We start from the raw sequence: 16925 nt of genomic DNA, 5'->3' as shown, positions 1-16925 counted from the left end.
CCAAACGAATGGAGAATCGCCATGATGAGCTTGTTGAGCGACTTCCAGGACCGGGCCAACTTGAACGCACGCGCAACGCGGAACGCGGTAAAGAGACCCGACCCGCCGGACGTGCCATCAATAAACGTCGGGGGGTTCAACATCGCTTCCACAATGCCCATGAGAAATGTGAAGAGGTCGAACCGGTTAAACTTGTCCCTAGTCACATATTAGCACAACAACGAACAGTCGTCAGGACGTACGCCCAGAAGGGTCGGAGCTCGAGCGCGATCATTTTCAAAAGCGACTCGATGCCGAAGTAGATCATAAAGGTAAAGTTCAGCACCTCGCAGTTGTACGCGAACGTGTAGCTCATCTCCGTGTGGTTGAGCGACATGACAAAGACGTTGCTCAGCGTGATGAAGATGCCGACCCGCCGGAACGCTGTCGTGAGCACGACCTGTCGAATGCGGAGCCGCCACTGGACGAGGCACCTCCGCCACGCCGAGGCGACAACAATGTCGGTCGAGTCTATTCGCTTGGACTGCGCCGCAGAGACGGGCGGCGGCGGCACCATCGAGAGACGTTTAATGACTTCGACGCTACATCATGCCTCAATGGACACAAGAACCATGTGATGGGTCGTACGCTCTTGCGTGGGCGGCCTTGGCTTGCTGGTCCTTGGCTTTCTCAAACTCAGTGAAGAGGACGGCCATGTTGAGCTGGAGCAAGAAGCACATGCCAATGATGAGGAGCAAGTTGAAGTAGATGGCGGCTAACGCTGGGTTGCCGACCCATTGCGCCTGTGCAAGCACCCATTAGCGACACCACAAGAGGATACAAGACGCACCGTCTCGGTCAGCGCCATCCAGCCGGACGCCGTCACGACTTGAAGGATGACCATGAGCGTGTTGCCGAGGTTGTCAAAGTTGGTGAGCCCGTAGTTTAGATTTGCATTGAACGTGGGTTCGCTCATGATGGAGAAATTGAGGAGCGGTCCTGCAATATCGAAAAAGCGCGCGTTCCCGTACGCGTCAAAGTTGGAGCCGCACGTTTGAGTCACGCTGCACGCGCGGCCGCCCGACGACGAGCAAAGTTGCGGCATTGGGAGGCCGCTGTCGAGCGGCCAAAAGCAATTGGCGCGTATATTCCACGTCTCGTCCACGAGGTACGCGGCCCCGTCGCTTTTGTTGCACCGATACCACGCGGGGTTGGCGACGACTTTGGCCAAGTACGCCGCGCTCACGGGGTAGGCGCTGGCGCCCGGTGGATTTAGCGCGTCAAATGGTAGCGCAACCGGGAAGGGTGTGAGGCGGCAGCGCGAGTGGAACGTGCCGCGCCAAATCTCCATACCGAGGATCGCAAACACGACGTAAATGAAGGCGAGCAAGATGGCCACGTTTCCGAGCGCTGGGAGACTGGCGAGGAGCGAGTTGGTGAGCACTTTGAGGCCTATAGCAAGGTCGCAGTCTCGCTTTAGCATATCGATGGTACCTGGAAAGGTGTGGAGCGTTCGAAGCGGTCGGAGGACGCGCAGCACGCGGACAAACCCGACTTTGATGTTGAACACCGACAGCATCCTACGCCAACTTGATCGATACTTGTGCATGGGGCATGAAGGCGTTGTACCCCGAGAGGACAATGATAAAGTCGAGTCGGTTCCAGCTGTCGAGCAAGTAGGCGCCGTCGCCAAAGATAAAGCCCATGGCGACGATCTTGATGCACATTTCCGTCACAAAAATGTAGAGGCTCACGCCATTCCACTGCTCGATGAGCTTGTTGACACCCATGTTGGGGTTGGGGCCCTCGGCCCACGCGTTCTCATAGTCGACGAGGCCCAGAATCACCGTGTTGCAGCATACGGCGAGGATAATGGCCCGATCAAACCACGGCGACTGGAGGATCTTGATACACACTCTTCGGACCGGGTGCTTGGCCGTGAGGCACCCGAGCGAGATACGCTGCACCTGCAAGAGGCATGTCAAGAATGTACATGTTTCGAAATGATGTACCGTGCACGGCTCTCGCAGCTTGCGCATCGTGCGCGGGAACTGGGAGGTTACGGTGCGGTCCGGCGCCATTGTCGTCTTGGCCCGACGCCGCTTAATATAACTTGAGACGTAACCGAGGCTGTTTTGACACCACTTTGAGAGAACGCACGGTTAATTTTGGATGGCATCGTGCGATCGCAAAGTGTTCTAAAACCTACTACGACTGGGGTGCGTGTCATTTCACGTGCCCTTCATGGAAGAACACATCGAGTCGTCGGGGCGCAAGAGAGGTGCCTGGACGACGTCACTTGAGCAATGCTCGTCAACAATCTACCGGTACTATCCGATTGTCTAACTACACAATCCATTGTCGCGGGGTTTTTATCTCGGGAAGGCAAGAGTATCAACTCCAGGCCATCGAGGCTTCAAGTGGGACCATGGTCCTTGACGACGGACTATGTGACAACTGCTTTGAAACAGACAATTACGACAGAGTATCTATCTACTCGCGGTGCGAGCAAGGGAGCTCGCCCGATCCTTGCATCAGCTCGATGAAAAATGATCGTTTTTTGGACTGCAGCGCGCCCGACAACTCTTCTGATTGTCCAACAAGAGCAAGAGTATGTTGAGTACATGGACTTATGGCTGAGTACCAGTACAAAGGAGGGAAATAATACTACTAGTCCGCAAAAGCCAACGCTAACGTCCCCGTCGGTGCCGTGTGATTGGTGCAAATCCTGTGGGGTCGTCGGACGCGATCTTGGAATGCATTGCTTGGATTGGCTGAAATGACGACCGTTTTCACCAATCGCACGAGGGTTTGCACGATCCATGCGTCGGTCGAAACCACCAGTGCGACCTTTCTACTTGCGCCTCTTCCGACTTCGCGGGGAATCGCATGAGCAAGTCGCCCGAGAGCTCCGATGGGGCGCCGGTCTCTGAGCCCTGGAGCGACCTCGACCGCTTCCAAGCGCTCTCCCGCGGCTCCGTGAACGAGTCCATGGCGGCCGCGCCGTCGGCCGACGCGCGGCGCAGTCCCATCCGAAAAGCGCGGCTCGACATCCTCCAGAGCTCGATCTTGACGCGGCAGAGCCAGCTCAGCACGCTCGAAGGCGGCACGAAGAAGCACAAGAAGAACACGGACGCCCACATCGCTGACCTCAAGGCGTCGCTGGGGCCGCTGGGCTCGCTCCAGGGCCCGCGTCGCCCCGACTCGTCGTCCGGGCGTCTCGTGTTACCCGCCGTGACGCCTCCGACGTCGGCCGACGCAATCGAGTCGCCCGAAGAGCGCATGTACTCGACGCTCAGCGATCGTATTGGCTCCAACTACACCATGACGACGCGGAAGCTCACCAAGGACGACGTTGCTCGCGTCGCGCTCAGCATGCCCGTCATGGTCCGTGAAAAGCCCAAGGACTTGCGCCCTGGGTTTAGCCCCAAGAAAAAGGCGATCGAGTACGTGGCTGTGGCGCCGGCGCTCGAGCGGTCGTTGGCGCAACTGACCAAGTCGGACGAGCTCTCGCCGTCGCCGCCGCCCAAATCGCCCTTTACGCAGCTCCCATCGGCCGATGTCAAGGCCAACGTGTCTCTCTATCCGTCCGGGTCCCGCGCCTTCCAGCGCCACTTGGCGGAAAACCCGACGCACCTTTTTAAGAAGCCGTCGCCGACTAAGAGTCCACCCAAGAAGAACAAGATTGTCCTCAACGTTGGCAGCCCGGTGGCGCCGGTGGCACGGCGCTTGGCGCCCATGGTCCTCAAGCCGCTGACGTCCCGGACGCTGGAGCTCGACTCGGCCGCGTATGAAGCTTCGACCACCAACTACTGGCGCGCGGTCGAGGCGTACATCGCGCGCGGGTGTCCGCCCATGGCGGATGCGATTCCGGTCGAGATTTTACAGCGACTGCAGCTCCCCGCGCCGCCGTTCCGGCACGACAAGGCCCTTTTAGCGCAGAACACAGCCACGTGCGAACACCTCTTGACCGAGATGTTTGACGCGGTGTATGCGTCATACAACACGGCGATCGCGCGCGCAATGCTGCAGTACGACCTTTTGGAAGACACAAACGCGGCGCGGCTCGGCATCGTGCCGGCCTACCTCCACGCGACGCCCAAGTGGTGGAGCGACGAGACGTACCAGTCGTTTCAATGGAGAGTCCTTCGGGAGACAGGCGTCGACGCGACCGTGATCCGCGACAGCGCCGAGTACATTGAGGTGTTTTTGCACACGGCCGACCCGGCCATGCTCGCGCTCCAAGCGCAATGGCTGCACGAAGGCCCGCCACCCGACTGGGAGGTACAGCGAGAGCGCACAATATACATGCTAACGCCTCGCGTCTAGATTCGAGACAACCCGTTCGTTCCGTACCACGAGCTTCTCTTTACGGACGTGTTGACACCCGGGTTTCGGTCGTCGTTGCCGCGCACGGTGCCCAATTTTGTCGATCACATTAGCCGCCGCGTCGACGCGGTCAAGGAGTGCCTCCGGACGTACTGGATTCCTGCCAGCGCTATGAAGGTCGATGCGTTCTTGCCGCTTGCGCCGGATGCGCCGGTGCGCGATCCGCGCGGCGACCTCCCGCTGCCCGAACCATTGGTATGTTTCCTCTCGCTCCGCAACGATTCCATGTCTTGTCTGCTGCATAGCACGCCGGTACCAATGGCAGCGCGGCCAAGCTGTTTGCGAACCGCGTGGCGCTCGAGGGACTTGACGCTCGCCACGCGGCCGCGCCAAAGACCTCGGCCGACACGTTGGTCGAAGACGACCTCTTTCGCTTCAACCACCACATTGGCGTGTTGAACGCTGCGTCGGTGCTCATGTCGCGCCAGCTGCGCGAGACCGTCGACGCCTCCGTGCTCGCGTTTCAAGCCTTTTTCGAGCAATTTTCGACGCCTGCGCTCGACGGCGAGGCTGCGCTCGTCCTCGCCGTGCAGTGCTTTGACGCCCCCAGCGCCGGGTTTGCGCTCGACCCGCCGGCCGACGCGATGGAGATGACGCTCCTGCACTGCGTCGGCATGCTCGTGGACGCGGTCGCGATCTTTCCGCGCATCGATTCGCACACGAGTGTGCCGGTGCGCATCCGCAACAAGGCGTCGCTCGGGCCGTGCACGCTCGGCACGGGCGATCCCTTCGTGCTCTCGGCCAAGAAAGCCGTGCGCCAGGCACTACAGCGGCACTTGCGTGAGCCCGAAGGCGTCCTCGCTCGCTTCGCACCGTTTCTGACGCTCCTCAATGGCTCGACGGACCGGCATATCGCCCATCTCTTGGAGCAGCCGGTCGACTTGGGGGCGCTCCGGGCCGAGCTCGCGGCGCTTCGATCGATCGACGACGCGATTTTGGCCGAGATTGCCGACCAGTATACGTTCTCGCTCTTCGCCGTGTCGTGCGTCACGGCCAAAGATTGCCTTCGCGCCAAAGCGAAAGAGTGCGCGTCCGTGTTGCTCGCGCGCGTCTCGGCCGAGAACGTCAAGCGCATGAATGCGATGGGGGCGCAGTACGAAGCCATTGTGCAGACGCTCATGGCCGACCCGTTGGACTCGGTCGAGCTCAAGAGCCTCCAAGCGTTCTACGAGTCGAGTATGGCGTCGCTCAATGCGCTCCAAGACGAGCTCGTGAACGACGTGCACACAGCGATTCGGTTCTTGACCGAGCACCACTTTGCCATGTCCCGCGACGACATTCAGCTCTTTTATGTCACGTACCGCTGGCCCGATACGATCGCCAACTTTCAGCGCAAGTCGCTCGAGCGGCAGCGCGAACGCAAGCGGGAGCTCGAGCTCGTCGTGACAGCTCGCCAAGAACACCTGCTCAGCACGTTTGCGACGTGTCAGCGCAAGATCGAAAAGATGCGCGAGGCTGGCAACATGGCCGACGCTGCCAACGTCACCAAGCGCATCGAGGGCATCAACAAGCTCATCGCCGAAATCGACGACGAAGCCAGCAAGATCCGCGACCAAGAGACGCTGCTCGGCATGGAGCTCACGGACAACGAGACAAGCATCAAGGAGCTCCAAGAAATGCTCGCCCCCATGGACAAACTCTGGTCGACCGGTAAACATCTCTTGCGTCGAGACGCACGCGCATCCTCGATATGACTAGTGTTTCAATTCAGCGAGCAGCTCAACCAGTGGCGCGGACTGCCGCTCTACATGGTCAACGCCGAAGACGCCGAGCGCGAAGCCGACGGGTTCCGACGCAATGTCGTCAAGGTCATTCGCGACTGCGAAAAGGTGCGTCCATACCAAATGTATTAAAGACTATTCAGCGCATGACGGCTAGATTGGCGAGAGCTTAGAAGCGCCGACCGAAGTCGCACGCGCGGCCAAGAAGATGCTCGATGAAATGCTCGATGCCCACGTGCCGCTCATGCACCTGATTTGCACGCCGGCGCTCTGTGCGCGGCACTGGTCCGAGATCGAGGCCATCACGAAACTCGACTTGCAGACGCCAGGCGGCGACATGACGTTGAGCCACATGCTGGACGCGGGGCTGCACAAGTTCACCGCGCAAATCGAAGACATTTGTGTCGGCGCGGCCAAAGAATACTCGCTCGAGCAAGCGCTCGACAAGATGGAGCACGAGTGGGAAGGCATCGAGTTCCACACCAAGCCGTACCGCACGACCGGCACGTCGATTCTCTTTGGCACGGACGAAATGCAGCAGCTCTTGGACGACCACATGGTCAAAATTCAATCGATTCGCGGCTCGCGCTACAACAAGCCGTACTTGGAGCGCATTGGGCGCTGGGAGAAAACGCTCGTGGCGGTACAAGACATTACCGACCAGTGGCTCAAGGTCCAAGCGACGTGGCTGTACCTCGAGCCGATCTTTAGCAGCGACGACATCATGCGGCAAATGCCCACCGAGGGCATGCTCTTCAAGCGCGTCGACGCCACGTGGCGGCACAATATGGAAGAAACCATTCTCGAGCCAGAAGCCACCAAAGTCGCACTGCGCCAAGGCTTGCTCGAGACGCTCCAAGAGTCCAACGCCGACCTCGATACGATCCAGAAAGGACTGAACGAGTACCTCGAGACGAAGCGCCTGTACTTTCCGCGGTTCTTTTTCCTCTCGAACGACGAGCTGCTCGAGATTCTCGCCGAGACGAAGGACCCGTTGCGCGTCCAGCCCCATCTAAAGAAAGCGTTTGACGGCATCAACCTCCTCGAGTTCCAGCCCAACCTCGACATTACCGCGATGCTGAGTCCCGAAAATGAAAAAGTCCCGTTCCTCTTCGACAAGATCTCACAATCGCCCATCAACCCCAACAAGACGGGCGGCAATGTGGAAATTTGGCTCCAGGAGGTCGAAATCACGATGCGCAAAAGCGTCGCGTACCACGTGGATCTGAGCATGGCCGACTACGCGACCAAAGATCGGCTCACGTGGGTGCAAGAGTGGCCGGGTCAAGTCGTTCTTGCCATCAACCAGACCGTGTGGACGCAGCAAACGGAGGCCGCGCTCGATGGCCCCAAAGATGCTCTCGTGCAGCACTCCCAGGTTCGCTTATACGCGGGGTGCGACGTCGTCATGTTCTTGGGTCGTAGATGCTCAAAGACGAACTCCTTCGCACGGTCGAGCTCGTGCGTGGCCAGCTGCCCAAGCTCACGCGCATTACGCTCGGTGCGCTTGTCGTCATGGACGTGCACAACCGCGACACCATCGCCGAGCTCGTCACGCTCAAGACATCGGACAAGCTCGACTTTGACTGGCTCGCGCAGCTGCGCTACTACTGGGTGGCGGGCGGAACATCGGCCGCGACGGGGAAACCGGGCACGCTGCAGTGCCGTATGATCAATACGTTAGCGCTGTACGCGTTCGAGTACCTCGGCAACTCGATGCGGCTCGTCATTACGCCGCTGACCGATCGTTGCTACCGCACGCTCATGGGGGCTATTCATTTGAACCTCGGGGGGGCGCCGGAAGGGCCAGCCGGCACGGGCAAGACCGAGACGACCAAGGATCTCGGCAAAGCCATTGCGATCCAGTGCGTGGTGACCAACTGCTCCGACGGTCTCGACTACCTCGCGATGGGCAAGTTCTTCAAGGGTCTCGCGTCCAGCGGCGCGTGGGCGTGCTTTGATGAGTTCAACCGCATCCAGCTCGAAGTGCTCAGTGTGATTGCCCAGCAGATTCTCTGCATCCAGATCGCCAAGGCGCAAAACGCAGCGACCTTTATGTTTGAGGGCACCCTCCTTTCGCTCAACCCCACGTGCTGCCCGTTCATTACGATGAACCCTGGTACACATCTCGCCATCTCCATATCGTAGCCAACACCATCGGGTAGGGTATGCGGGGCGCGCTGAGCTGCCCGACAACCTCAAGGTGCTCTTCCGCACCGTGGCCATGATGGTGCCCGACTACGCTATGATTGCAGAGATTATGCTCTATTCGTACGGCTACATGGAGGCGAATGCACTCTCCAAGAAGATTACGACCACGTATACCCTTTGCTCGGAACAGCTCTCTTCGCAATCGCACTACGACTACGGCATGCGGGCAGTCATGGCCGTGCTGCGAGCTGCAGGCAACCTCAAGCGAAGCGAGGGCCACCTTCAGGAAGACACACTCGTCTTGCGCTCCATCATTGACGTCAACTTGCCGAAATTCCTGAGCCCTGACGTCCCGCTCTTCAACGGCATTGTCTCGGACCTCTTCCCGGGCGTCGTCGTGGACCCGCCCGACCGCACCGACATGCTACGTGCGATCAACGACGCGTGCAAAGCCATGGAGCTCCAGCCCGTGCCCAACTTCATCGAAAAGGTCATTCAGATTTACGAAATGATGATTGTCCGGCACGGCTTTATGGTCGTGGGCATGCCCTTCTCGGGCAAGTCGAGTTCGTGGAAGGTGCTCGCTGACGTTTTGGAGCGCCTCCACAATCAATTTCCTGAAGATACACGGTACGGGACTTGTCGAGCACATTAGGTAACATTCCTTGCATGTAGGTACACGCCCGTGGTCGTGGCCGTCATCAACCCCAAGTCGATCACGATGGGCCAGCTCTACGGGCAGTTTGACGACGTCTCGCACGAGTGGACCGACGGTGTCCTCGCCATCAACTACCGCAATCTGGCCACGAGTCCGACGCCGGACCGCAAGTGGCTCCTCTTTGACGGCCCCGTCGACGCGGTGTGGATCGAAAACATGAATACGGTCCTCGACGACAACCGCAAATTGTGCTTGATGAGCGGCGAGATCATTGCGATGAGCCCCGTCATGAGCATGATGTTTGAGCCCATGGACCTTCTCGTCGCATCGCCTGCCACTGTCTCGCGCTGCGGCATGATCTACATGGAGCCCGAGCAGCTCGGGTGGCAGCCGCTCGTCGACTCGTGGCTGGATCGTAGCGTGGTGCTGCCACCGGACGCCGACCCCAAGCTCCACCTCGTCTTGACCGACGACCAGCGCAGCACCATCCGAACGCTCTGCGCGTGGCTCGTCGATCCGTGCATTGCGTTTGTGCGCAAGGAGCTGGTGGAGCTCACGCCGACAGTCGACGCGAATCTCGTGCAGAGCTTACTGCACATCTTGGAGGCCGAGTTGCTTACGCTCAAGCCGGCCGACATTGGTACCAAGAAAGGTTTACAGCACCTCGAGAGCATCTTCCTCTTCGGTTTGCTTTGGTCGGTCGGGTGTACCTCCACGTCGGAGGGCCGCGTCCGGTTCTGCGATTTCTTGCGCAGTTATATGGAGTCCATGGGGGTGCTCAACGCCAAGTACATTGTGGTCGGCCGCGCGCTCACAGTGCGCAAGTGGGCCAAGCCATCGTTCGACACGTATGCGCTCACGCTTGCGCTCCCAAATAAAGGCAATCTGCACGACTACCTCTACAGTGTGGACGACGCCAAGTGGGTGCGTTGGGAAGACACGCTGCGAGAGTACGTCATTCCGCCCAACTCGCCGTTCAGCACGATCGTTGTCCCCACGATTTACACGGCGCAACTCGAAAACCTTGTCAAGCTCCTCGTCTCGTCCAAGCGCAAGGTGCTCGTGTGCGGCCCCACGGGTACCGGCAAGAGTTCGTACCTCAATGCGATATTGAACGAGCGCCTCAGCCCCGACAATTTTTCCGTCATCATGCTCTCGTTCTCGGCGAAAACGTCGGCCAATATGACGCAAAACATCATTGACGGCAAGCTCGATAAGCGGCGGAAGGGCGTGTACGGTCCACCGGTCGGGAAGGATGGTATCGTGTTTGTCGACGATCTCAACATGCCCATGATCGAGACGTACGGGGCACAGCCGCCAATCGAGCTCATGCGGCAGCTCGTCGACTCTGGCGGGTGGTACGACCTCAAGGAGATGGCGTGGCAAAAGATCATCGACACGATCGTCGTCACGGCCATGGGACCGCCGGGCGGTGGCCGCAACACGATCAGCCCGCGCTTCCAACGGCACTTTAACGTACTCTGCTTCTCCGAGTTTGACGACGCGACGCTCGCGCGCATCTTTTCCACGATTGTCAACTGGTACTTTACGAGCAATCCGTTCATTTCGGAAATCCGCAAGCTCGCCGACGCCGTGGTTAATGCGACGCTCGAGACGTACCAAAACGCCATGAAGGTACGCCGCGTCGCAACTCCCCAGGACACTGATGGCACTGTGTACAGGTGCTCCTTCCGACGCCAAAAAAGTCGCATTATACGTTCAATTTACGGGATTTTTCGCGCATTATTCAAGGCATCATGCTCGTGACGGCGGCCGACGACTTTAACACGACGAGCCTCGTCAAGCTATGGGTCCACGAGTCGCTGCGTGTCATTGGCGATCGGCTCATTGACGACGAAGGCCGCACGTGGTTTTGCGACTTCCAGCGCAAAATGGTCGCCAAGCACTTCAACACCAACTTTGACAAAGTCCGCGATCACAAATTTGATGTCGTCGAGCTTATTCTATCCATAATACTAGGTATTTGCGCCGCTCAAGCGCGGCCGCGATGGCATCGTGATGCCCCACGACATGCGCAACCTCTTCTTTGGGGATTATCGCGACCCCGACGCATCCCCGCGTCTCTACAAGGAGATCGACGTCCACTCGACCGGTGACGTCGACGGCATTGCCCAGCTCATTGCGTGCTTGGACCAGTACCTTGCCGAGTTCAACGCTGTGTCGCGCAAGCCGATGAATTTGGTCATGTTTTTGTTTGCGATCGAGCACCTCTCGCGCATTGCGCGCGTCCTCAAGATGCCCCGCGGCAATGCGCTGCTCGTGGGCGTCGGTGGCAGTGGCCGACAAAGCCTCACGCGCCTTGCGGCGTTTATCATGGACTATGAAGTCAAGCAGATTGAGATTGCGAAAAACTACACGATGACCGAGTGGCGCGAAGACATGAAGTATGTGCTCAAGACCGCGGGCATTGGCGCGCGGCCGCTCGTGTTTCTCTTTAGCGACACGCAAATCAAGTACGAGGCGTTTGTCGAGGACATCAACAACATGCTCAACTCGGGCGAAATCCCAAATTTGTTTCCGTACGACGAGCGCGTCGGGCTCTGCGAAGGCGTGCGGATTCACGCCAAGGAGAAATTTGGGAAAATCGCCGGCGACATGACGCCCGCCCAGCTCTACGCGTTCTTTGTGCAGCGCGTGCGCCAGCAGCTCCATATCGTGCTCGCGTGCTCGCCGATCGGTGACGCGTTCCGCGACCGGCTCCGGAAGTTTCCGTCCATGATCAACTGCTGCACGATCGATTGGTTCACGGCGTGGCCCGCTGACGCGCTCGTCGCGGTCGCCGAGAAGTTTCTGCGCGACGTGCAAATGGAGTCGGACGCGACACGCCGCGGCATCGTCGACACGTGCCAGTACTTTCACGTCCAAGTCGAGAGTCTGAGCGATACGTACCTCCAGTGCCTCCGCCGGCAAAACTACGTGACGCCGACGTCGTACCTCGAGCTCATCGTGGCCTTCAAGACCTTTCTCGGGCAGCGACGCGAGAGCGTCATGAAGGCCAAGCTCCGGTACGAAGTCGGCTTGGAAAAAATTCAGTTTGCCGAAGCCAACGTGAGTGTCATGCGCAAGGAGCTCGTCGACATGCAGCCAATTCTCGATCGGTCGACAAAAGAAACAGCGGTACAAACCCAAGAGCTTCCTCTCTTGGGTGGTGATTATGTTGCAACCTGGGTGTAGGCGCTCATGGAGGAAATCCAAGCCAAGTTACCGGGCGTCGAGAAGACGCGCGCCGAAGTCCAAGCCGACGTGGCGGTCGCCGATGCGTCCAAAGCGCAGTGCGAGGTCCAAAAAGCTAGCGTTGAGGCCGACTTGGCCGAGGCTGTGCCCGCGCTCGAAGAGGCTCTCAAGGCCCTCGACACGATCAAAGCGTCCGAAATCAACGAAGTCAAAGCCATGGCCAACCCGCCGGCTGGCGTCAAGCTCGTGTGCGAAGGCGTGTGCGTCATGCTTGGCATCAAGCCCGCGCGCATTCCCGACCCCGCGGACCCGAGCAAGCGCATCATGGACTTTTGGGGCCCGTCCCAAAAGATGCTGAGCGATCCGACATTCATCCAGCAGCTCAAAAAATTCGACAAAGACAACCTCGACCCAAAAATCATGAAGGTATATAGTGTCTCGGCGACAGAGGTACAATTTTGTCTGTCGTAGGTCGTCGTCTCCAAATACATTGCCGACGAGAATTTTAGTCCCGAAAAGGCCGAAAAAGCGTCCAAGGCCGCCGCTGGGCTTTGTAAATGGGTGCATTCGATGGCGCTGTACGACAACGTGAGCAAGGTACCATTTCTTATTTACCTTGAATTTGTTATCAACTAATAAAATGCGGTGTAGATCGTCGCGCCCAAGCGCGAAGCCCTCGCGGTGGCCGAGAAGCTGCTGCAAGAGACGCTCGAGAGTCTCAACGAGAAGCTCGCGCGCTTGAAGGAGGTTGAAGACGGGCTCGCAAGTCTTCAGCGATCGTTCCAAGACGCCACCACCTCCAAGCAAAGCTTGGAAAGCCAGATCGAGCTCACGGGGAAGAAGCTCGTGCGCGCGGCGACGCTCATCGAAAGCCTTGGCGGGGAAAAGATCCGCTGGAAAGAGTTTAGCGCCCAATTGACGCTGCAGTACACCAAGCTCACGGGCGACGCGCTCATTTCCGCAGGCATTGTCGCCTACCTCGGTATTTGCTACGCCTATGTACTCGCGTGACTCAAATTTGAGCAATGTAGGGCCATTTACGTCCGTGTACCGGGCACAGGCGGTCTCGGCGTGGGTCGCCCGCTGCAAGGAGCTCGCGATTCCGTGCTCGGACCTGCCGTCGCTTTCGGGGACGCTCGGCGACCCGGTTCAGATCCGCAAGTGGAACATTGATGGCCTCCCGACCGACATGTTTAGCATCGACAATGGCATCGTAGTCTTTAACGCGCGCCGGTGGCCGCTCATGATCGACCCACAAGGCCAAGCCAACAAGTGGATTCGCAACATGGAGACCGAGCATGGGCTCAACGTCATCAAGCTCACGGACGGCGACTACCTCCGGACGCTCGAGAACGCGGTGCAGTTTGGCCGCCCCGTGCTCTTGGAAAATATTGGCGAAGAATTGGACCCGAGCTTGGAACCGTTGTTGCTCAAGCAGACGTTCAAGCAAGGTGGCACACTCTTCATTCGGCTCGGCGATGCCAACATTGAGTACAGCGAGAGCTTTCGGTTCTACCTCACGACCAAGCTCCGGAACCCGCATTACTTGCCCGAAGTGTCGGTCAAAGTGACGCTGCTCAACTTTATGATCACGCCGCAAGGGCTCGAGGACCAGTTGCTCGGAATCGTCGTTGCGCAAGAACGACCCGACTTGGAAGAGCAGAAAAACAAGCTCATCGTCCAGAGCGCCAAGAACAAGGCGCTTTTGAAGGAGATTGAAGACAAGACGTTGCACATTCTGTCGGCGTCCGAGGGCAACATCCTTGAAGACGAGACCGCCATCAACACGATGAACCAGGGCAAGCAGGTCGCCGACCAAATCAAGTCGGAGCAGGTCATTGCCGAAGCCACGGAGCTCGAGATCGACACGGTGCGCCAGGGCTACCGCCCGGTAGCCTACTCGTCGCAAGTGCTCTTCTTCTGCATCGACCAGCTCGCCAACATCGAGCCCGTGTACCAGTACTCGCTCTCGTGGTTCATTGCACTCTTTGTGCTCAGCATCAACCAAAGCGACAAGAGCACCGACTTGCACGAACGGCTCAAGCTGCTCGATGCGCACTTTACGTTTTCCTTGTACCGCAACATTTGTCGGTCGCTGCTCGAGAAGGACAAGCTCATGTTTTCCTTCCTCTTGACGATCTCCATCATGCAAGGCCGCGCCGAGATCGATGCGTCCGAGTGGTACTTCTTCCTCACGGGCGGGCTGGCAGTGGCCGAGACGCCTCCGCCAAACCCTGCCCCCGAATGGTTTGCCGACAAGCAGTGGAACGAACTCGTGCGTCTTTCAAACCTCCCGGCCTTTCCGGGGCTCGCGACCGAGTTCAAGACCTATGTCGACGCATGGAAGGCCATCTACGACAGTCCAACGGGGTACCTCATTCCTTTCCCCGGGTCATTTGCGGCCGTAACACCGTTCCGGCGGCTCCTTGGCATCCGCTGCATTCGACCGGATCTCGTCGTCCTCGCCGCGCAGCAGTTCGTTGTCGAGACGATGGGCGACGCGTTCGTCAAGCCCCCGCCGTTTGACCTCGGGCTCTGCTACAGCGACTCGTCCGTGAGCTCGCCCCTTGTGTTTATCCTCTCGCCGGGCTCGGACCCGATTAGCTCGGTCCTCAAGTTTGCCGACGCGAATCGGCAGCGCATCGACACGATTTCGCTGGGGCAAGGCCAAGGACCCATTGCCGAGCGTATGATCGCGCTCGCGATGGAAACCGGGTCGTGGGTCGTCTTGCAAAACTGCCACTTGGCGCCGAGCTGGATGCCGACACTGGAGCGCATCACGGAGAGCGTCAAGCTCGAGACGACGCATCCAAACTTTCGGCTCTGGTGCACGACGTACCCGTCCCCCGTCTTTCCCCCGTCTGTGCTGCAGAACGGCGTGAAAATGACCAACGAACCGCCCCAGGGCTTGCGCGCTAACCTTCTCGGCTCGTACCTCCTCGACCCGATTTGTGAGCGCGGGTTCCTCGAGTCCGTGAACAAGGTGCGAGATTGTCATAGGTGTTTAGACCGTCGACATATGTGCTGGTGATTAGGGCAAGGAATTTCGCCGGCTTTTGTATGCGCTGTGCTTTTTCCATGCACTTGTCCGCGAGCGTCGGCAGTTTGGTCCGCTGGGCTGGAACATCCAGTACGAGTTCAACGAGTCCGACCTCAGCATTAGCACGCGCCAACTCGCAATGTTTGTCGACGAGAACGACGCGATTCCGTGGCGAGCGCTCCAGTACGTTCTGCGCATTTTCACGGATCGTTTCGTAGCGATCAAATGTGTTTAGGTATTGCACGGGCGAGTGCAACTATGGTGGTCGCGTCACCGACGACAAGGACCGACGCACCTTGGCGTGTCTTTTGGGCCGGTTTTACGCCACTGATATTCTCAAGGACGACTACAGCTTTGACGAGCGGTCGCAGTACGTGGTGCCGGAGGACACGGACTATGAAGGCTTCCTTGGCTTCATCGAGGGCCTTCCGCTTGTCGCACCGCCCAATGTCTTTGGTTTGCACGACAATGCGACGATTACAAAAGATCAAAACGAAACGACGATATTGTGCACAAAGGTGCTCCAGACGCAAGCGACCGGTGGCGGCGGCGGCGACGCCAAGGGCCTCAGCCAAGAAGAGACCGTCGACGCCATGGCAGCCGATATTCTATCTCGGCTGCCCGACAATTACGACATGGAAGTCGCGGCCATTCGGTACCCGGTCCGATGGAACGAAAGCATGAACACGGTCGTGTGCCAAGAACTCGTGCGCTTCAACAACCTTCTCTCGGTCGTCCGGAGCTCGCTCAAGAGTCTTCGCAAGGCGATCCAAGGTCTCGTCGTCATGTCGGCCGAACTCGAGAACGTGAGTTTGTCGCTGTTTTACGGGAAAATTCCGGCCATGTGGATCGCCAAGTCGTACCCTTCGCTCAAGCCCCTCCCGAGCTACGTGAGCGACTTGCTCGAGCGCATAACGTTCTTTGCTGACTGGCTTAACGACAAGCCGCCGCCGATCTTTTGGATCTCGGGCTTCTTCTTTACGCAGGCCTTTCTGACGGGCGCCAACCAAAACTTTGCCCGCAAATATACCATCCCGATCGGTATGATTCCCGTTATTTGAAAAGCGGCTCGTATGCTGGAGGTGCTAGATCAAATCACGTTTGACCACGAGCCAATGCCACGCACCGACTATGTGACGGGCCCCACGGTGCGTGCGTCATTCGTTTTGCAGACAGATTGTTCTAGAGACATGAACTAGGACGGCGTGTACGTCCGCGGTCTCTTCCTCGAGGGCTGTCGCTGGAACAAGGTCGAGTCGCGCCTCACCGAGTCGCTGCCCAAGGTGCTCTTCACGCCCGGTCCTGTGCTGTGGTTTCGACCGACAAAGAAGTCGGACCTCGTCATTCGCAAGTCGTACAATTGCCCCGTGTATAAAACTAGGTACGCACGCCAAGAAAGTACATGGGCGGATGATGTGTATTGATAGTGAGCGCCGGGGCACCCTCTCGACGACGGGGCACTCGACCAACTTTATTTGCTTCATTCGGCTTCCGTCGAACCTCCCCGAGGCCCATTGGGTAGCCCGTGGCGTTGCCATGCTCAGTCAACTCGACGACTAGACGTGCGAGCACGAGAGAAGCTACCGTTAATATTCAATAATATTCCATGTCCACGACGAAAGGGCATGCCTCATATGACCAAGGGGATACGTACGAACACAGCCACGTGGGCACCGGCGCTAGTAGTTGAAGATAGGGTAATGCTTCTGATATAATTGTGGTTTATTTCTGTTTGGATAAGGTTGAGCTATAAGTTTTGGTCTTGGGGTCGGATCAGTCCATGCATTCTCGC

The 16925-nt window shown here is 58.4% G+C and overlaps 2 protein-coding genes across 2 annotated transcripts in view; one reads left to right on the top strand and one right to left on the bottom strand.

The window, feature by feature from the left end:
* Positions 1–2069, bottom strand: part of SDRG_09004 (hypothetical protein) — a 5453-nt gene extending 3384 nt beyond the window's left edge. Inside the window, exons 1-6 of the mRNA XM_008614913.1 lie at positions 1992–2069; positions 1609–1946; positions 1474–1559; positions 830–1431; positions 605–782; positions 207–573 (exon numbers count right to left, since the gene is read on the bottom strand). Of these exons, the coding sequence (XP_008613135.1) occupies positions 207–573; positions 605–782; positions 830–1431; positions 1474–1559; positions 1609–1946; positions 1992–2060 (1640 nt within the window). The 5' untranslated portion in view covers positions 2061–2069. The remainder of the gene's footprint in view (positions 1–206; positions 574–604; positions 783–829; positions 1432–1473; positions 1560–1608; positions 1947–1991) is intronic.
* Positions 2070–2851: 782 nt separating this feature from the next.
* SDRG_09003 (dynein heavy chain, axonemal) lies at positions 2852–16774 on the top strand. The gene is made up of 19 exons (XM_008614912.1): positions 2852–4263; positions 4309–4563; positions 4614–6018; positions 6067–6197; positions 6247–7467; positions 7515–8208; positions 8255–8870; positions 8916–10533; positions 10581–10826; positions 10879–12036; positions 12094–12519; positions 12565–12690; positions 12745–13075; positions 13125–15076; positions 15129–15316; positions 15369–16174; positions 16223–16281; positions 16333–16514; positions 16561–16774. The coding sequence occupies exons 1-19, from the start codon at positions 2869–2871 to the stop codon at positions 16691–16693; spliced, it is 12942 nt and encodes a 4313-aa protein (XP_008613134.1). The 5' UTR covers positions 2852–2868; the 3' UTR covers positions 16694–16774.
* The last annotated feature ends 151 nt before the right edge of the window (positions 16775–16925 follow it).

The sequence above is a fragment of the Saprolegnia diclina genome (genome assembly GCF_000281045.1).
Source record: "Saprolegnia diclina VS20 unplaced genomic scaffold supercont1.28, whole genome shotgun sequence".
In the NCBI taxonomy this organism is placed as follows: domain Eukaryota; phylum Oomycota; class Saprolegniomycetes; order Saprolegniales; family Saprolegniaceae; genus Saprolegnia; species Saprolegnia diclina.
Note: the sequence above shows the minus strand (reverse complement) of the source record. Positions and strands in the feature narration are given on the sequence as shown.